The sequence below is a fragment of the Mobula hypostoma genome, chromosome 2 (assembly GCF_963921235.1).
Source record: "Mobula hypostoma chromosome 2, sMobHyp1.1, whole genome shotgun sequence".
In the NCBI taxonomy this organism is placed as follows: Eukaryota; Metazoa; Chordata; class Chondrichthyes; order Myliobatiformes; family Myliobatidae; genus Mobula; species Mobula hypostoma.
The window spans coordinates 104,139,351-104,154,567 of record NC_086098.1 but is presented as its reverse complement, the minus strand read 5'-3'; the positions used below and the strand labels follow the sequence as shown (position 1 = coordinate 104,154,567).

General features: G+C 40.4%; 1 protein-coding gene across 1 annotated transcript in view; it reads right to left on the bottom strand.

Annotated features, from left to right (window-relative positions):
- irak1bp1 (interleukin-1 receptor-associated kinase 1 binding protein 1) overlaps nucleotides 1-13,802 on the bottom strand; it is a 53,152-nt gene extending 39,350 nt beyond the window's left edge. The window contains exon 1 of the mRNA XM_063040322.1: nucleotides 13,391-13,802. Coding sequence (XP_062896392.1) covers nucleotides 13,391-13,675 — 285 coding nt within the window. The 5' untranslated portion in view covers nucleotides 13,676-13,802. The remainder of the gene's footprint in view (nucleotides 1-13,390) is intronic.
- Between the last annotated feature and the right edge of the window lie 1,415 nt (nucleotides 13,803-15,217).

The following is a 15,217-nucleotide window of genomic DNA, read 5'->3' as shown; positions in this document are numbered from 1 at the left end:
TTCATTTAAACAAGGACATTTATTTTTCCATATATAGGAGAATAAGATAGATCCAAGAGAGTCAAAACAGGATTTAGGAATAAAAACGGGTAAAGCGTGAAAAAGATATATAAATTTAGGTGGAATATTCATTTTAATAGAATTAATTCATCCAATCATCGATATTGAAAGAGGTGACCAATTTAATAATATCTTTTTTACATGGTTCAATAAAGTAAGGAAGTTTTCTTTAAACAGGTATTTGTAATTCTTAGTGATTGTTACACCCAAATAAATACAATTCTTTACAATTTTAAAAGGAAGATTAGTATTAACTGAAAACAAATTATTTAACGGAAATAATTCATTCTCATGTAGGTTCCATTTATATCCTGAAAAAAAAACAGGAGAGTAAAGAAAGTACACAAGGTAACAAAATCTCAACATTAGAGATAAAAAGCAATATATCATCAGCGTAAAGCGAGATTTTGTGGGTGATACCTCTCCTTGAAATACCACAGATATCATTAGATTCTCGAAAAGCAATAGGAAGGGGTTCTAAAGCTAAATCAAACAGCAAAGGACTCAACAGAGAACGTGTCTAGTTCCGCGGTGAAGCTTAAATGGTTTGGAATTTTGAAAATTAGTAAGAACTTGAGCAGAAGCTAAATAAAGTAATTTAATCGATTGAATAAAATCTGGTCTAAAATTAAATTTTTCTAAGGTTTTAAATAAATAGTTCCATTCAACCCAATCGAAAGCCTTCTCAGCATCTGAGGATATCACACATTCCGATATCTCCTGAGAAGGAGAGTAAATAACATTTAATACACGGCGTATATTAAAATGGGAATGTCGGTTTTTAGTAAATCCAGTCTGATCATCAGAAATAATAGAAGGTAAAATATTTTCAATCCTATGAGCCAGAACTTTAGAAAGAATTTTAGTACCTACATTAAGTAATGAAATTGGCCTATAGGAAGAGTATTCAGTTAGATCCTTGTTCCTTTTTAGGATGTGAAATAAAAGCTTCATAAAAAGTTTGAGGCAACCTACCTAATTAGAAAGAATCCAAAAAGACTAACTAAGACTAAGTATAACTACTGTATCATTAATGAAGAAAAAGCCTTATAAAATTCTTCAGAAAATCTATCTGGACTCGGAGCCTTCCCCAATGTAATAAACGCATAGCATCGGCTATTTCCTCATAACAAATGGGTTCATCGATCTGTTTGCAATTATCTGCAGTAAGTGCAGGGATATTTAATTGATCTAAAAAATTGTTCATTACAGTATTATCCTGAGGGGATATGAACTACAAAGTTTAAAAAAGAATTCTCTAAAGGTATCATTTATTTCAGAGTAATCATTTGTCCTATCGCCATTAGTTTTGCAAATTTCTTCAATTTGTCGTTTAACTACAGAAGTTTTTAATTGGTTGGCCAATACTTTGCCTGATTTATCTCCGTGAATGTAAAATTGAGTTTTATCTTTAAGAAGTTGAGTTTCAATTGGATATGTTAACAGAAGATCATAGAACCACAGAACACTACAGCACAGAAAACAGGCCATTCGGCCCTCCTAGTCTGTGCCGAAACTTTATTCCACTAGTCCCATTGACATGCTCCCAGTCCACAACCCTCCAGACCGCTCCCATCCATGTATCTATCCAATTTATTATTAAAACTTACAAGTGAGCCCGCATTTACCACGTCCGTTGGCAGCTCGTTCCACACTCCCACCACTCTCTGAGTGAAGAAGTTTCCCCCTAAACCATAGAAACTACAGCACAGAAACAGGCCTTTTGGCCCTTCTTGGCTGTGCCGAACCATTTTCTGCCTAGTCCCACTGACCTGCACACGGACCATATTCCTCCATACACCTCCCATCCATGTATCTGTCCAATTTATTTTTAAATGTTAAAAAAAAACCGCATTTACCACCTCGTCTGGCAGCTCATTCCATACTCCCACCATTCTCTGTGTGAAGACCCCCCCCCAATGTTCCCTTTAAACTTTCCCCCCCCCCCCCACCCATAACCCATGTCCTCTGGTTTTTTTCTCCCCTTGCCTCAGTGGAAAAAGCCTGCTTGCATTCACTCTATCTATACCCATCATAATTTTATATACCTCTATCAAATCTCCCCTCATTCTTCTACGCTCTCTTTACGACCCTATCTACCTGTGACGACACTTTTAGGGAACTTTGTATCTGTATTCCCAGATCCCTCTGTTTCACTGCACTCCTCAGTGCCTTACCATTAACCCTGTATGTTCTACCTTGGTTTGTCCTTCCAATGTGCAATACCTCACACTTGTCTGTATTAAACTCCATCTGCCATTTTTCAGCCCATTTTTCCAGCTGGTCCAAGTCCCTCTGCAGGCTCTGAAAACCTTCCTCACTGTCTACTACACCTCCAATCTTTGTATCATCAGCAAATTTGCTGATCCAATTTACCACATTATCATCCAGATCATTGATATAGACGACAAATAACAATGGACCCAGCACTGATCCATGTGGCACACCACTAGTCACAGGCCTCCACTCGGAGAAGCAATTCTCTACTACCACTCTTTGGCTTCTTCCATTGAGCCAATGTCTAATCCAATTTACCACCTCTCCATGTATACCTAGCGACTGAATTTTCCTAACCAACCTCCCATGCGGGACCTTGTCAAAGGCCTTACTGAAGTCCATGTAGACAATATCCACTGCCTTCCCTTCATCCACTTTCCTGGTAACCTCCTCGAAAAACTCCAATAGATTGGTCAAACATGACCTACCACGCACAAAGCCATGTTGACTCTCCCTAGTAAGTCCCTGTCTATTCAAATGCTTGTAGATTCTGTCTCTTAGTACTCCCTCCAATAACTTACCTACTACCGACGTTAAACTTACTGGCCTATAATTTCCCAGATTACTTTTCGATCCTTTTTTAAACAATGGAACAACATGAACCACTCTCCAATCCTCTGGCACCTCACCTGTAAACAGCGACATTTTAAATATTTCTGCCAGGGCCCCTGCAATTTCAACACTAGTCTCCTTCAAGGTCCGAGCGAACACCCTGTCAGGTCCCGGGGATTTATCCACTTTAATTTTCCTCAAGACAGCAAGGACCTCCTCCTTTTCGATCTGTACAGTTTCCATGATCTCACTACTTGTTTCCCTTAATTCCATAGACTTCATGCCAGTTTCCTTAGTAAATACAGACACAAAAAATCTATTTAAGATCTCCCCCATTTCCTTTGGTTCCGCACATAGCCGACCACTCTGATCTTCAAGAGGACCAATTTTATCCCTTACAATCCTTTTGCTCTTAATATACCTGTAAAAGCTCTTTGGATTATCCTTCACTTTGACTGCCAAGGCAACCTCATGTCCTCTTTTAGCCCTCCTGATTTCTTTCTTAAGTATTTTCTTGCACTTCCTATACTCCTCAAGCACCTTATTTACTCCCTGCTTCCTATACATGTCATACAACTCCCTCTTCTTCTTTATCAGAGTTGCAATATCCCTTGAAAACCAAGGTTCCTTATTCCTATTCACTTTGCCTTTTAGCCTGACAGGAACATACAAATTCTGCACTCTCAAAATTTCTCCTTTGAAGGCTTCCCACCTACCGATCACACCCTTGCCAGAGAACAGCCTGTCCCAATCCACGCTTTTAGATCCTTTCTCATTTCTTCAAATTTGGCCTTCTTCCAGTTAAGAACCTCAACCCTAGGACCAGATCTATAATTGTCCATGACCAAGTTGAAACTAATGATGTTATGATCACTGGAACCAAAGTGCTCCCCTACACAGACTTCCGTCACTTGTCCTAACTCGTTTCCTAACAGGACATCCAATATTGCATCCCCTCTAGTTGGTCCCTCTATATATTGATTTAGAAAACTTTCCTGAACACATTTTACAAACTCTAAACCATCTAGACCCCTAACAGTATGGGAGTCCCAATCAATATATGGAAAATTAATATCCCCTACCACCACAACTTTATGTTTCCTGCAGTTGCCTGCTATCTCTCTGCAGATTTGCTCTTCCAATTCTCGTTGACTATTGGGTGGTCTGTAATATAATCCCACTAATGTGGCCATACCTTTCCCGTTTCTCAGCTCCACCCGTAAGGACTCAGTAGACAAGCCCTCTAATCTGTCCTGCCTGAGCACTGCTGTAATATTTTCCCTAACAAGCAATGCTACTCCCCCACCTTTCATTCCTCTGCCTCGATCACATCTGAAACATCGGAACCCTGGAATATTAAGCTTCCAGTCCTGCCCCTCCTGTAGCCAAGTTTCACTAATTGCTATAACGTCATAATTCCACGTTTCAATCCACGCCCTCAACTCATCCGCCTTCCCCGCAACACTCCTAGCATTGAAATATATACACCTCAGAAGATTTTTACCACCACTCACAACCCTTCTATTAGCTGATTTGCTTGAACTTTTAACATCATTTTCCCTTTCACCCTAAAGCCATGTCCTCTCATATTTATCTCTCCTAATCTAAGTGGAAAGAGCCTACTCGCATTTAATCTGTCTATACCCCTCATAATTTTGTAAACCTCGATCAAATTCCCCCTCATTCTTCTACGCTCCAAGGAATAAAAGTCCTAACCTGTTCAATCTTTCCCCGTAACTCAACTCCTGAAGACCCGGCAACATCCTAGTAAATCTCCTCTGCACTCTTTCAACCTTACTGATATAATTCCTATAGATAGGTGACCAGAACTACACACAATACTCCAAATTTGGCCTCACCAATGTCTTATATAACCTCACCATAACATCCCAACTCCTATACTCAATACTTTGATTTATGAATGCCAGGATGCCAAAAGACTTCTTTACAACCCTGTCTACCTGTGACGCTACTTTCAGGGAATCATGTACCTGAACTCCCAGATCCCTTTGTTTCTCCGCACTCCTCAGTGCCCTACCATTTACAGTGCGTGTCCTACCTTGATTTGTCCTTCCAAAATGCAGCACCTCACACTTGTCTGCATTAAATTCCATCTGCCATTTTCTGGCCCATTTTTTCAGTTGGTCCAGATCCCTCTGCAAGCTTTGAAAGCCTTCCTCGCTGTCCACAATGCCTCCAATCTTAGTGATTTAGTTTTAACTTCAACATGTCTTTTATATAAAACAGATTCTGGAGCTGTAGTATATTTTTGATCTAATTGTTTTAATTAATTGGCTAATTCAATTCTTTCTTTATTAGCTTTATTCTGAACACTCGCAGTACTGTATAGGAAATAATTTGTGCTCTAATATAGGCCTTGAAAGTATCCCATACAATAAGACTAGCAATCTCTTCCCTTTCATTCTCTTCAAAAAAAAATATGCTTCTCTAGAAATTTTAAAAATTCCTTATCAGACAACAAAGTTGTATTAAAACACCAGAATCTGTTGGTTTGAAGAAGACCAGGGAGTTTTAAAGATAAAAATATAGGAGCATGGTCTGAAACAGCAATCTCTTTATATTCACAGGAATGAACTGATGAGATCATTTGACAATTGATAAAAAAAATAATCAATCCTGGAATATGTGTGATGAACATGGGGGAAAAATATAAATATTCCCTAAGGGATGTAAGAAATGCCAAACATCAACCATACCACACTTCAAAAAAAAGGATTGAATAGACAAAGCTGATTTATTAAGAGACGTTGGTTTAGAAGATGATCAGTCTAAGATTGGGTCTAGCCAACAATTAAAATCTCCTCCCATCACCAAAGAATAAAGAAACACTTATAGGAGTGTATTATAGACCACCTAATGGGGAGTGAGAGTTGGAGGAGCAAATTTGTAAGGAGATAGGAGGTATTTGTAGTAAGCACAAGGTTGTGATTGTGGAAGATATTAATTTTCTACACATAGACTGGGAAGCCCATACTGTAAAAGGGCTGAATGGTTTGGAGTTTGTAAAATGTGTGCAGGATAGCTTTTTGCAGCAATACATAGAGGTACCAACTACAGAAGGGGCAGTCTTGGATCTTCTGTTAGGGAATGAGATAGGTCAGGTGATGGAGGTATGTGTTGGGGAGCACTTCGGGTCCAGTGATCACAATGCTATTAGTTTCAATATAATTATGGAGAAGGATAGGTCTGGACCCAGGGTTGAGATTTTTGATTGGAGAAAGGCTAACTTTAAGGAGATGCGGAAGGATTTAGAAGGAGTAGATTGGGACAATTTGTTTTATGGGAAGGATGTAATAGAGAAATGGAGGTCATTTAAAGGTGAAATTTTGAGGGTACAGAATCTTTATGTTCCTGTTAGGTTGAAAGGAAAGGTTAAAAATTTGAGAGAGCCATGGTTTTCAAGGGATACTGGAAACTTGGTTCGGAAAAAGAGAGATATCTACAATAAATATAGGCAGCATGGAGTAAATGAGGTGCTCGAGGAATATAAAGAATGTAAAAAGAATCTTAAGAAAGAAATTAGAAAAGCTAAAAGAAAATACGAGGTTGCTTTGGCAAGTAAGGTGAAAATAAATCCAACAGGTTTCTACAGTTATATTAATAACAAAAGGATAGTGAGGGATAAGATTGGTCCCTTAGAGAATCAGAGTGGACAGCTAGGTGTGGAACCAAAAGAGATGGGGGAAATTTTGAACAATTTTTTTTCTTTGGTATTCACTAAAGAGAAGGATATTGAATTGTGTAAGGTAAGGGAAACAGGTAGGGAAGTTATAGAAACTATGATGATTAAAAATGAGGAAGTACTGGCACTTTTAAGGAATATAAAGATGGATAAGTCTCTGGGTCCTGACAGGATATTCCCTAGGACCTTGAGGGAAGTTAGTGTAGAAATAGCAGGGGCTCTCACAGAAATATTTCAAATGTCATTAGAAATGGGGATGGTACCGGACGATTGGCATATTGCTCATGTTGTTCCATTGTTTTAAAAGGGTTCTAACAGTAAACCTAGCAGTTATTGGCCTGTGAGTTTGCTGTCAATCGTGGGTAAATTGATAGAAAGTATTCTTAGAGACGGCATATATAATTATCTGGATAGACAGGGTCTGATTAGGAACAGTCAACATGGATTTGTGCATGGAAGGTCATGTTTGACAAATCTTATTGAATTTTTTGAAGAGGTTACTCAGAAAGTTGGCGAGGGTAAAGCGGTGGATGTTGTCTATATGGACTTCAGTAAGGCCTTTGACAAGATTCCACACGGAAGGTTAGTTAGGAAGGGTCAATCGTTAGGTATTAATATCGAAGTAGTAAAATGGATTCAACAGTGGCTGGGTGGGAGACGCCAGAGAGTAGTGGTGGATAACTGTTTGTCATGTTGGAGGCCAGTGACTAGTGGTGTTCCTCAGGGATCTGTGCTGGGTCCAATGTTGTTTGTCATATACATTAATGATCTGGATGATGGGGTGGTAAATTGGATTATTAAGTATGCAGATGATACTAAGATACATGGTGTTGTGGATAATGAAGCAAGCTTTCAAAGCTTGCAGAGAGATTTGGGCCAGTTGGAAGCATGGGCTGAAAGATGGCATATGGAGTTTAATGCTGATAAATGTGAGGTGCCACATTTTGGTAGGACTAATCAAAATAGGACATACATGGTAAATGGTAGGGCATTGAACAGGGATCTAGGAATAATGGTGCATAGTTCCCTGAAGGTGGAATCTCATGTGGATAGGGTGGTGAAGAAAGCTTTTGGTATGCTGGCCTTTATTAAGCAGAGCATTGAGTATAGGAGTTGAGATGTAATGTTAAAATTGTATAAGGCATTGGTAAGGCCAAATTTGGAGTATTGTGTACAGTTCTGGTCACCGAATTAAAGGAAAGATGTTAACAAAATTGAGAGAGCACAGAGAAGCTTTACTAGAATGTTACCTGGGTTTTAGCACCTAAGTTACAGAGAAAAGTTGAACAAGTTGGGTTTCTATTATTTGGAGCATAGAAGGTTGAGGGGGACTTGATAGAGGTATTTAAAATTATGAGGGGGATAGATAGAGTTGACGTTAACGTTGAGAGTAGGGGAGATTCAAACAAGAGGACATGAGTTGAGAGTTAGGGGGCAAAAGTTTAGGGGTAACATGAGGGGGAACTTCTTCACTCAGACAGTGGTAGCTGTATGGAACGAGCTTCCAGTAGAAGTGGTAGAGGCAGGTTCGATATTGTCATTTAAAGTAAAATTGGATAGCTATATGGACAGGAAAGGATATGGGCTGAGTGCAGGTCGGTGAGGCTAGGTGAGAGTAAGCGTTCAGCACGGATTAGAAGGGCCGAGATGGCCTGTTTCCGTGCTGTAACTGTTATATGGTTATATTCAGATATGGTAAAAAAGCAAAAAGAAGTTCAAAGAATCCTGGGTCATCTACATTTGGGGCATACACATTGGCAAATACTATTATATTATTATCTAGTTTTCCAGAGACTATAACAAAACATCCATTAGTATCAGACACTACTTTATGTTGGACAAAAGAAGGTGTATTATCTATTAGAACTGAAACTCCTCTAGAACACGAGGAAATCTGCAGATGCTGGCATTTCAAGCAACACACATAAAAATTGCTGGTGAACGCAGCAGGCCAGGCAGCATCTATAGGAAGAGGTACAGTTGACGTTTCGGGCCGAGACCCTTCGTCAGGACTAACTGAAAGAAGAGATTGTAAGAGATTTGAAAGTGGGAGGGGGAGATCCGAAATGATAGGAGAAGACAGGAGGGAGAGGGATGGAGCCAAGAGCTGGACAGGTGATTGGCAAAAGGGATATGAGAGGATCACGGGACAGAAGGCCTAGGGAGAAAGAAAGGGGGGGGAGCCCAGAGGATGGGCAAGGAGTATAGTGAGAGGGACAGAGGGAGAAAAAGGAGAGAGAGAAAAAATATATAATAAATAAATAAATAACGGATGGGGTATGAAGGGGAGGTGGGCATTAACGGAAGTTAAAGAAGTCAATGTTCATGCTATCAGGTTGGAGGCTACCCAGATGGAATATAAGGTGTTGTTCCTCCTACCTGAGTGTGGCTTCATCTTGACAGTAGAGGAAGCCGTAGATAGACATATCAGAATGGGAATGGGACATGGAATTAAAATGTGTGGCCACTGGGAGATCCTGTCGCCTCACCTGGAAGAACTGTCTGGGACCCTGAATGGTGGTAAGGGAGGAAGTGTAAGGGCATGTGTAGCACTTGTTCCGTTTACAAGGATAAGTGCAGGGAGGGAGATCGGTGGGAAGGGATGGGGGGGACGAATGGATAAGGGAGTCGCGTAGGGAGCGATCCCTCCGCAGGGACACTTCACCTGTGAGTTGGCTGGGGTGATTTACTGCATCCGGTGCTCCTGATGCTGCCTTCTATATATTGGCGAGACCCGACGCAGGCTGGGAGACCGTTTTGCTGAACACCTATGCTCTGTCCGCCAGAGAAAGCAGGATCTCCCAGTGGCCACACATTTTAATTCCACGTCCCATTCCCATTCTGATATGTCTATCCATAGCCTCCTCTATTGTCAAGATGAAGCCACAGTCAGGTTGGAGGAACAACACCTTATATTCCGTCTGGGTAGCCTCCAACCTGATGGCATGAACACTGACTTCCTAACTTCCGTTAATGCCCCACCTCCTCTTCGTTATTTATTTATTATTATTTTTTTTCTTCTCTCCTTTTTCTCCCTCTGTCCCTCTCACTATACTCCTTGCCCATCCTCTGGGCTTCCCCCCTCCCCCTTTCCCTCTCCCTAGATCTCCCGTCCCATGATCCTCTCATATCCCTTTTGTCAATCAACTTTCCAGCTCTTGGCTCCATCCCTCTCCCTCCTCTCTTCTCCTATCATTTTGGATCTCCCCCTCCCCCTCCCCCTCCCACTTTAAAAATCTCTTACTCTCTCTTCTTTCAGTTAGTCCTGACGAAGAGTTTTGGCCCGAAACGTTGACTGTACCTCTTCCTATAGATGATGCCTGGGCTGCTATGTTCACCAGCAAACTCCTCTAGATTTGGCCTGAAAAGAAGAGTGAAAACAAAGTCCATTCCAACGGCTAAAAAACCGTAGATTATCACATTTGTGTATGTGAGTTTCTCGATAAAAAAATAATAGGAACCTTAAGTTTCTTAATACAAGCAAAAAATCTTATTACGTTTAACAGGGTGATTTAACCTTTTCACGTTAAAACTGAGTAAATTAATAGTTTGGTCCATTTTTAATATTATTTAAAGGAAGGGTTAAAATGTAAGTTAAAAACCAAGCCATAAACCTTGAGAAATGGCAACCAAGCAACAAGTTAGCTAAAAATTTGAAAACACCGTCTGGGCAAAAAAAACATAACCCTGCCCATCTCCCAAAGAAGGAAAACGGACCAATAGAAAGTCGGCATCTACAAACTACTGACAACCCCCCAAAAAACCTGGTGATCGCTCCAATTAGTTTCAAGGTTATATATATTCCAACCTAGACTAAACAAAACTCAAACAAGAGATTCAGCTGTCGTATATCAAAAATAAAGTATTAAAAAATATGAAAGGAAATTAGTTACAAAGGTTTACCAAAAGTAAAAGACACAAAATGTTCATACAGATAGACATTGAACATTAATCTTATATCTTCATGGAAAAAACAGACTAAGCAATTAGCTTTCAAATTTTAAAAAATCTTTGTGCTTTAACATTCAAATGAAGCCATTCAAAGGATCCATCTTTAATGAGATTCTCAGTCAAATTGGGTAGCCAAGGGACAGGTTAACAACCTTGTTAAAAAAAATTCCAACAGAGCTTGTTTAAACTTAGCACACTCCTGCATAACCTCAAGCGAATAACCTTCGAGAATCTTAATATTCCACCCTATAACCAGACATGCCCCTTCGACGGGATTTGCGAATTAGAAGTTTCTCATTTAATCTTATGTCTTCATGTAAGGAGAAACTAAACAGTTAGCCTTCAGATTTAACCTTCCGATTTTAAAAACTCTTGTGCTTCAATAGTCGAGCGGAACCATTTGAAAGAACTGTTTTTAAGTGTAATTCTGAGTCGGGCTGGCTAGCAAAGGGAAGGCTTGAAACCCATATTAAAAAACTTGGACATAACTTCTTTGAATTTAACATGTTCCTGCATATTCTCAAGCGAATAATCTTCAACAATTCTAATCTTGCGACCATTCCAGCCAATCATGCCTCTTCAACAAGATTCGCGAATTAAGAGTTCCTTTGTTTTAAATTCATGACAGCAGATTACTGATCTAGGTTTCTGAGCGTTAGGAGACCTAAACGCAGGAGATCTGTGAACTCGTTGGATCACAGGCACAGACGTCAAAATCTGCTGAAATAATTCTTGCAAAAAGTTTGCAAAAAACTCCAGAGGATGGTTACCTTCGATTAATTCTTCAAGGCCCAGAACCCGTAAGTTCTTCCTTCTACTTCTACTTTCTAGGTCGATAATCTTCTGTCTTAACTTTTCATTGGACTTCGATTGCTTTTCACAAAGCTTCTGCAATTCATCCACTTCCGTTTCCAGAGCCAACAAATTTTCCTCATTATTCTTGATACGTTAATCATGTTCATCAAGAGTTTGTTGAATAGAGTCCAATTTACCATCTATTTGTTTAAATTCAGTGCTGAATTGTTGAAACTTCTCAGAGGCTTCTCGTGTATGACTTCGTAGCAACTCCATAATAGAATCCAAACAGGCAGGAAAATCATCCTTTTTAGTACCTCTAGCACTCCTTCCAGCCATAATGAAAGAATATCACACTTAAAAAAAAAAGAAGTTTCAAGACTGGTTGGAAGTAGTAAGAAAATTAAAATTGGAGCAACGGCAGACTGCTGTTACTCGATAAGCTACCACAAGGAAATCTGGCCTGCTTTTAATTTTAAGTTAATATAGAGATTTTAAAAACAGAAAGGGCCTTTTTAAATAGATGTTAGAAAGATCATTGATAAACAAGGGTATAAGAGCTAACTGAGGTAGGCAGGAATGTAGTTTCAAAGTTACAGCTAGATCAGTCAATCTTATTGAGTGGCAGAGGAGGCAAGTGGGGTAGAACAGCCTACCCATGGTGAAGACAATCAGTGGAATTGACAAAGGGACCCAAGTTCATATCTATGACACAATCAGTATCATTGAACTAGAATATCTGGAATTACTTTACACAGGAGCTTACTGAACGCAAACAATATGTCGTATTTCCTAAATTACAGCAGTGATCACCCTTCAAAAACAAAAAAGTGATTAGTTCAAAGTAAATGTATTACCAAATTTATTTTGTCACCATATACAATAATGAGATTCATTTTATTGCAGACATTCACAGTAAGTACAAGAAACACAATGCAATCAATGAAAAATCACCTCTAAAGGGATGGACATACAATCAACGTGCAAAAAAACAACATACTGCAGAAATACAAAAATAAATAATAATAATAATAAACAATAAATATTTTGAATGGGAAATTAAGAGTCCTTGAAAGCCAGTCTGTAGGTTATGGGAACAGTTCAGTGATGAGGGTGAGTGAAGTTGAGTAAAGTTATCCCCTCTGGTCAAGAGCCTGATGGTTGAGGGTAATAACTTTCTGAACCTGGTGTTTTTGGTGGTGAGGCTCCTGTACCTTCTTCCTGAGTTATGAATATATTGGGATGCCTGGAGCCAGGAAAGGCAGTATATTAATGCAAGTCATTTTGGTGCATATGTAGCATTGTTTTCAAAGTCAAGTTTATGGTCACATAAACAAGAACAATAATGCACAAATACAATGAAAACTGTAGTTACAGCAGTATCACAGGCATAAGGCAACAAAATAAAATCCCAAGTGCCTGATCTCAATATTTCCTACAAATACAATTAATACAATGTGTAACTATTAAATTTCTTCCCAGTATAATAATACAACAGTTGAACATCTGGGAGATATCAGTGTTAATAACAATGATCACTTTGATGCAGGTTTATTGCACTGTTAATAGTCAGTTCATTATTATGTCACTTGAAGCAGGTGGCTGTTAACATTACATAGCTAATGATGGCAAAGATCATCACCGTCACATTATAGATCTGTCTAAGTGTGACAAACGATGTGACGCACGGACAGAGCCAGTTTAAGCTATTAACTCCTGAATGGACACAAGAATAACGAGACAGAACAATTCTCAAAAACACATGCGCTTTTAAAATAACATCCTTCCCTAATCTAAAAATATCTACCGTACTGAAAAGTCAATTAGTTGAAGCAGGGACCGCTGCAGAGATGCACATAGAGCAAATTGTGCATAAAAGTAATAAACGAGCCAGTAATCTCCTTCCAATGACATCAGTGAAGGATAAAAATAAGCCCCAGTATATGGAAGAAATACATTTACTCTTTTTAAAAAAAAAAATAATACAGTCTAGTTTTCTCTGCTTTTAGTTTCTCCTCTTCCACTGCCGCTCCCCATTTCTAACCCCCTCACCTGGACGCCGTGGCCCCGCACATTCTGCACGATGTAGTCGAGCCGCCGGATCACACTGCTCTTGGCCTGCACCGCCGCCTCCTTCCTGCTGCCGACCAGCACGCAGACCCGCGCCCGGTCAGGCGGCGCTGATACCTCCGCGGTGGCGCTGACCTGCACCTCTCTCTCACCCGTTCCGGACGAAGGCGATTTTGCCCCGCGGCGCTCGACCCTTGCCCACTTGGCCTTCTCGTGGCTGAGATCTGGGCCAAGCGCCGCGAAGACCTGAGCCGGGGCCATCTCCATGGAGACTAGCGGCAACCTAACTCGGGCAAAGAAGAGACGCAAGGGCAGTTGAAAAAAAATCAGCGCTTCGTTGCTATGGCAATCACCGGGGCTGAGCGCGGTTTGGGCAGGCAAGTGCGCACGCGTAGGGAGTGTTACGCGATCGTGATGGTCCGGCGAATGGGAGTTCGGGCGTTCCCTCGGATTACTAACAATAAATGACATATGGAATGTAATAGCTAACAGTATCGCTCTTTAATATGATGACTTCAATTCAGCAAAAAGTTACCCATAGAGGGTTATGGGTAACCCTAGGTAATTTCTGAAGTAAGTACGTGTTCGGTAGAGCATTGTGGGCCGAAGGGCCAGGATCGTGCTGTAGGTTTTCTATGTTTCGATGTCTCAGTTTCACGCAGACGAGAAACTTCGTCCGCGGAAACAGGAGATGCTGAAAGAACCCAGCTCGTTGGGCATTGTCTGTGGAAAGGGAAACTCCACGTTTTAGGAAGTGAGCTAACTCGCAACTTCAGGAAGAGTGTTTAGTTTACAGTTTTTTGAACAGGGAGGGAGCACAGAAACATGTCATTTGGCCCAAATAGCCAATGCTGACCAAGTTGCCCAACTGAACTCTCATTTGTCAGCGTTTGGTTTGTATCCCTGTAAGCATTCCACCCCACCCCACCCCTTCTATTCCCCACTCTGTGCTCTTACCTCTTCTCACCTGCCTATCAACTCTCCCTGGATCCCTTTCTCCTATGATTCACTCTCTTCTATCAGATTCCTTCCTCTCCAACCCTTTATCTTTCCCAGCCTCCTGGCTTCACCCATATCCTTCCCTTTCCACCATCTTTTTATATTACCAACATAAGAAATAGGAGCAGGTGTAGGCCACCTGGCCCATCAAGCCTGCTCCTCCATTCAACAAGATCGTGGCTGATCTGGCCATGTACTCATCTCCACCAACCTGTCTTTTTCCCCATAACTCTTAATTTCCCTTCTATGCAAAAATCTATTCAACCTTGCCTTAAATATACTTACTGAGGTAGCCTCCACTGCTCATATGGGCAGAGAATTCCACAGATTCTCCACTCTCTGGGAAAAGCAGTTCTTCCTCATCTCCATCCTAAATACTCCCCGGAATCTTGAGGCTATGTCCCCTAGTTCTAGTCTCACCTATCAGTGGAAACAATTTTCCTGCCTTTATCTATCCCTTCCATAATTTTATATTTCTATGAGATCTCCTCTCATTCTTTTGAATTCCAGAATTCCAACCCTTTTCATCTGCCTCTTTTACTTCTTCAGAGATTCACACACTTTTAATGATGCACGCTGTTTACGTAAATGATATTTTATATATTTTTGACTTCTTGGTACTTCCCTTTCAATGCAGTTTGATTTTGTACAAGCTCTTTAAGATTGTTTTGATGCTTCTCTGTAATCATAGTGCAATCACATGAGTCAGAAATGAAGTTCTCCTAAAGGGTTGTCTACTGGTGAGTCCTCAGATGGCTTTAAGAGGCCCATCAGGGATCCACATATCTACAGATGTTAGGATGGATTCCC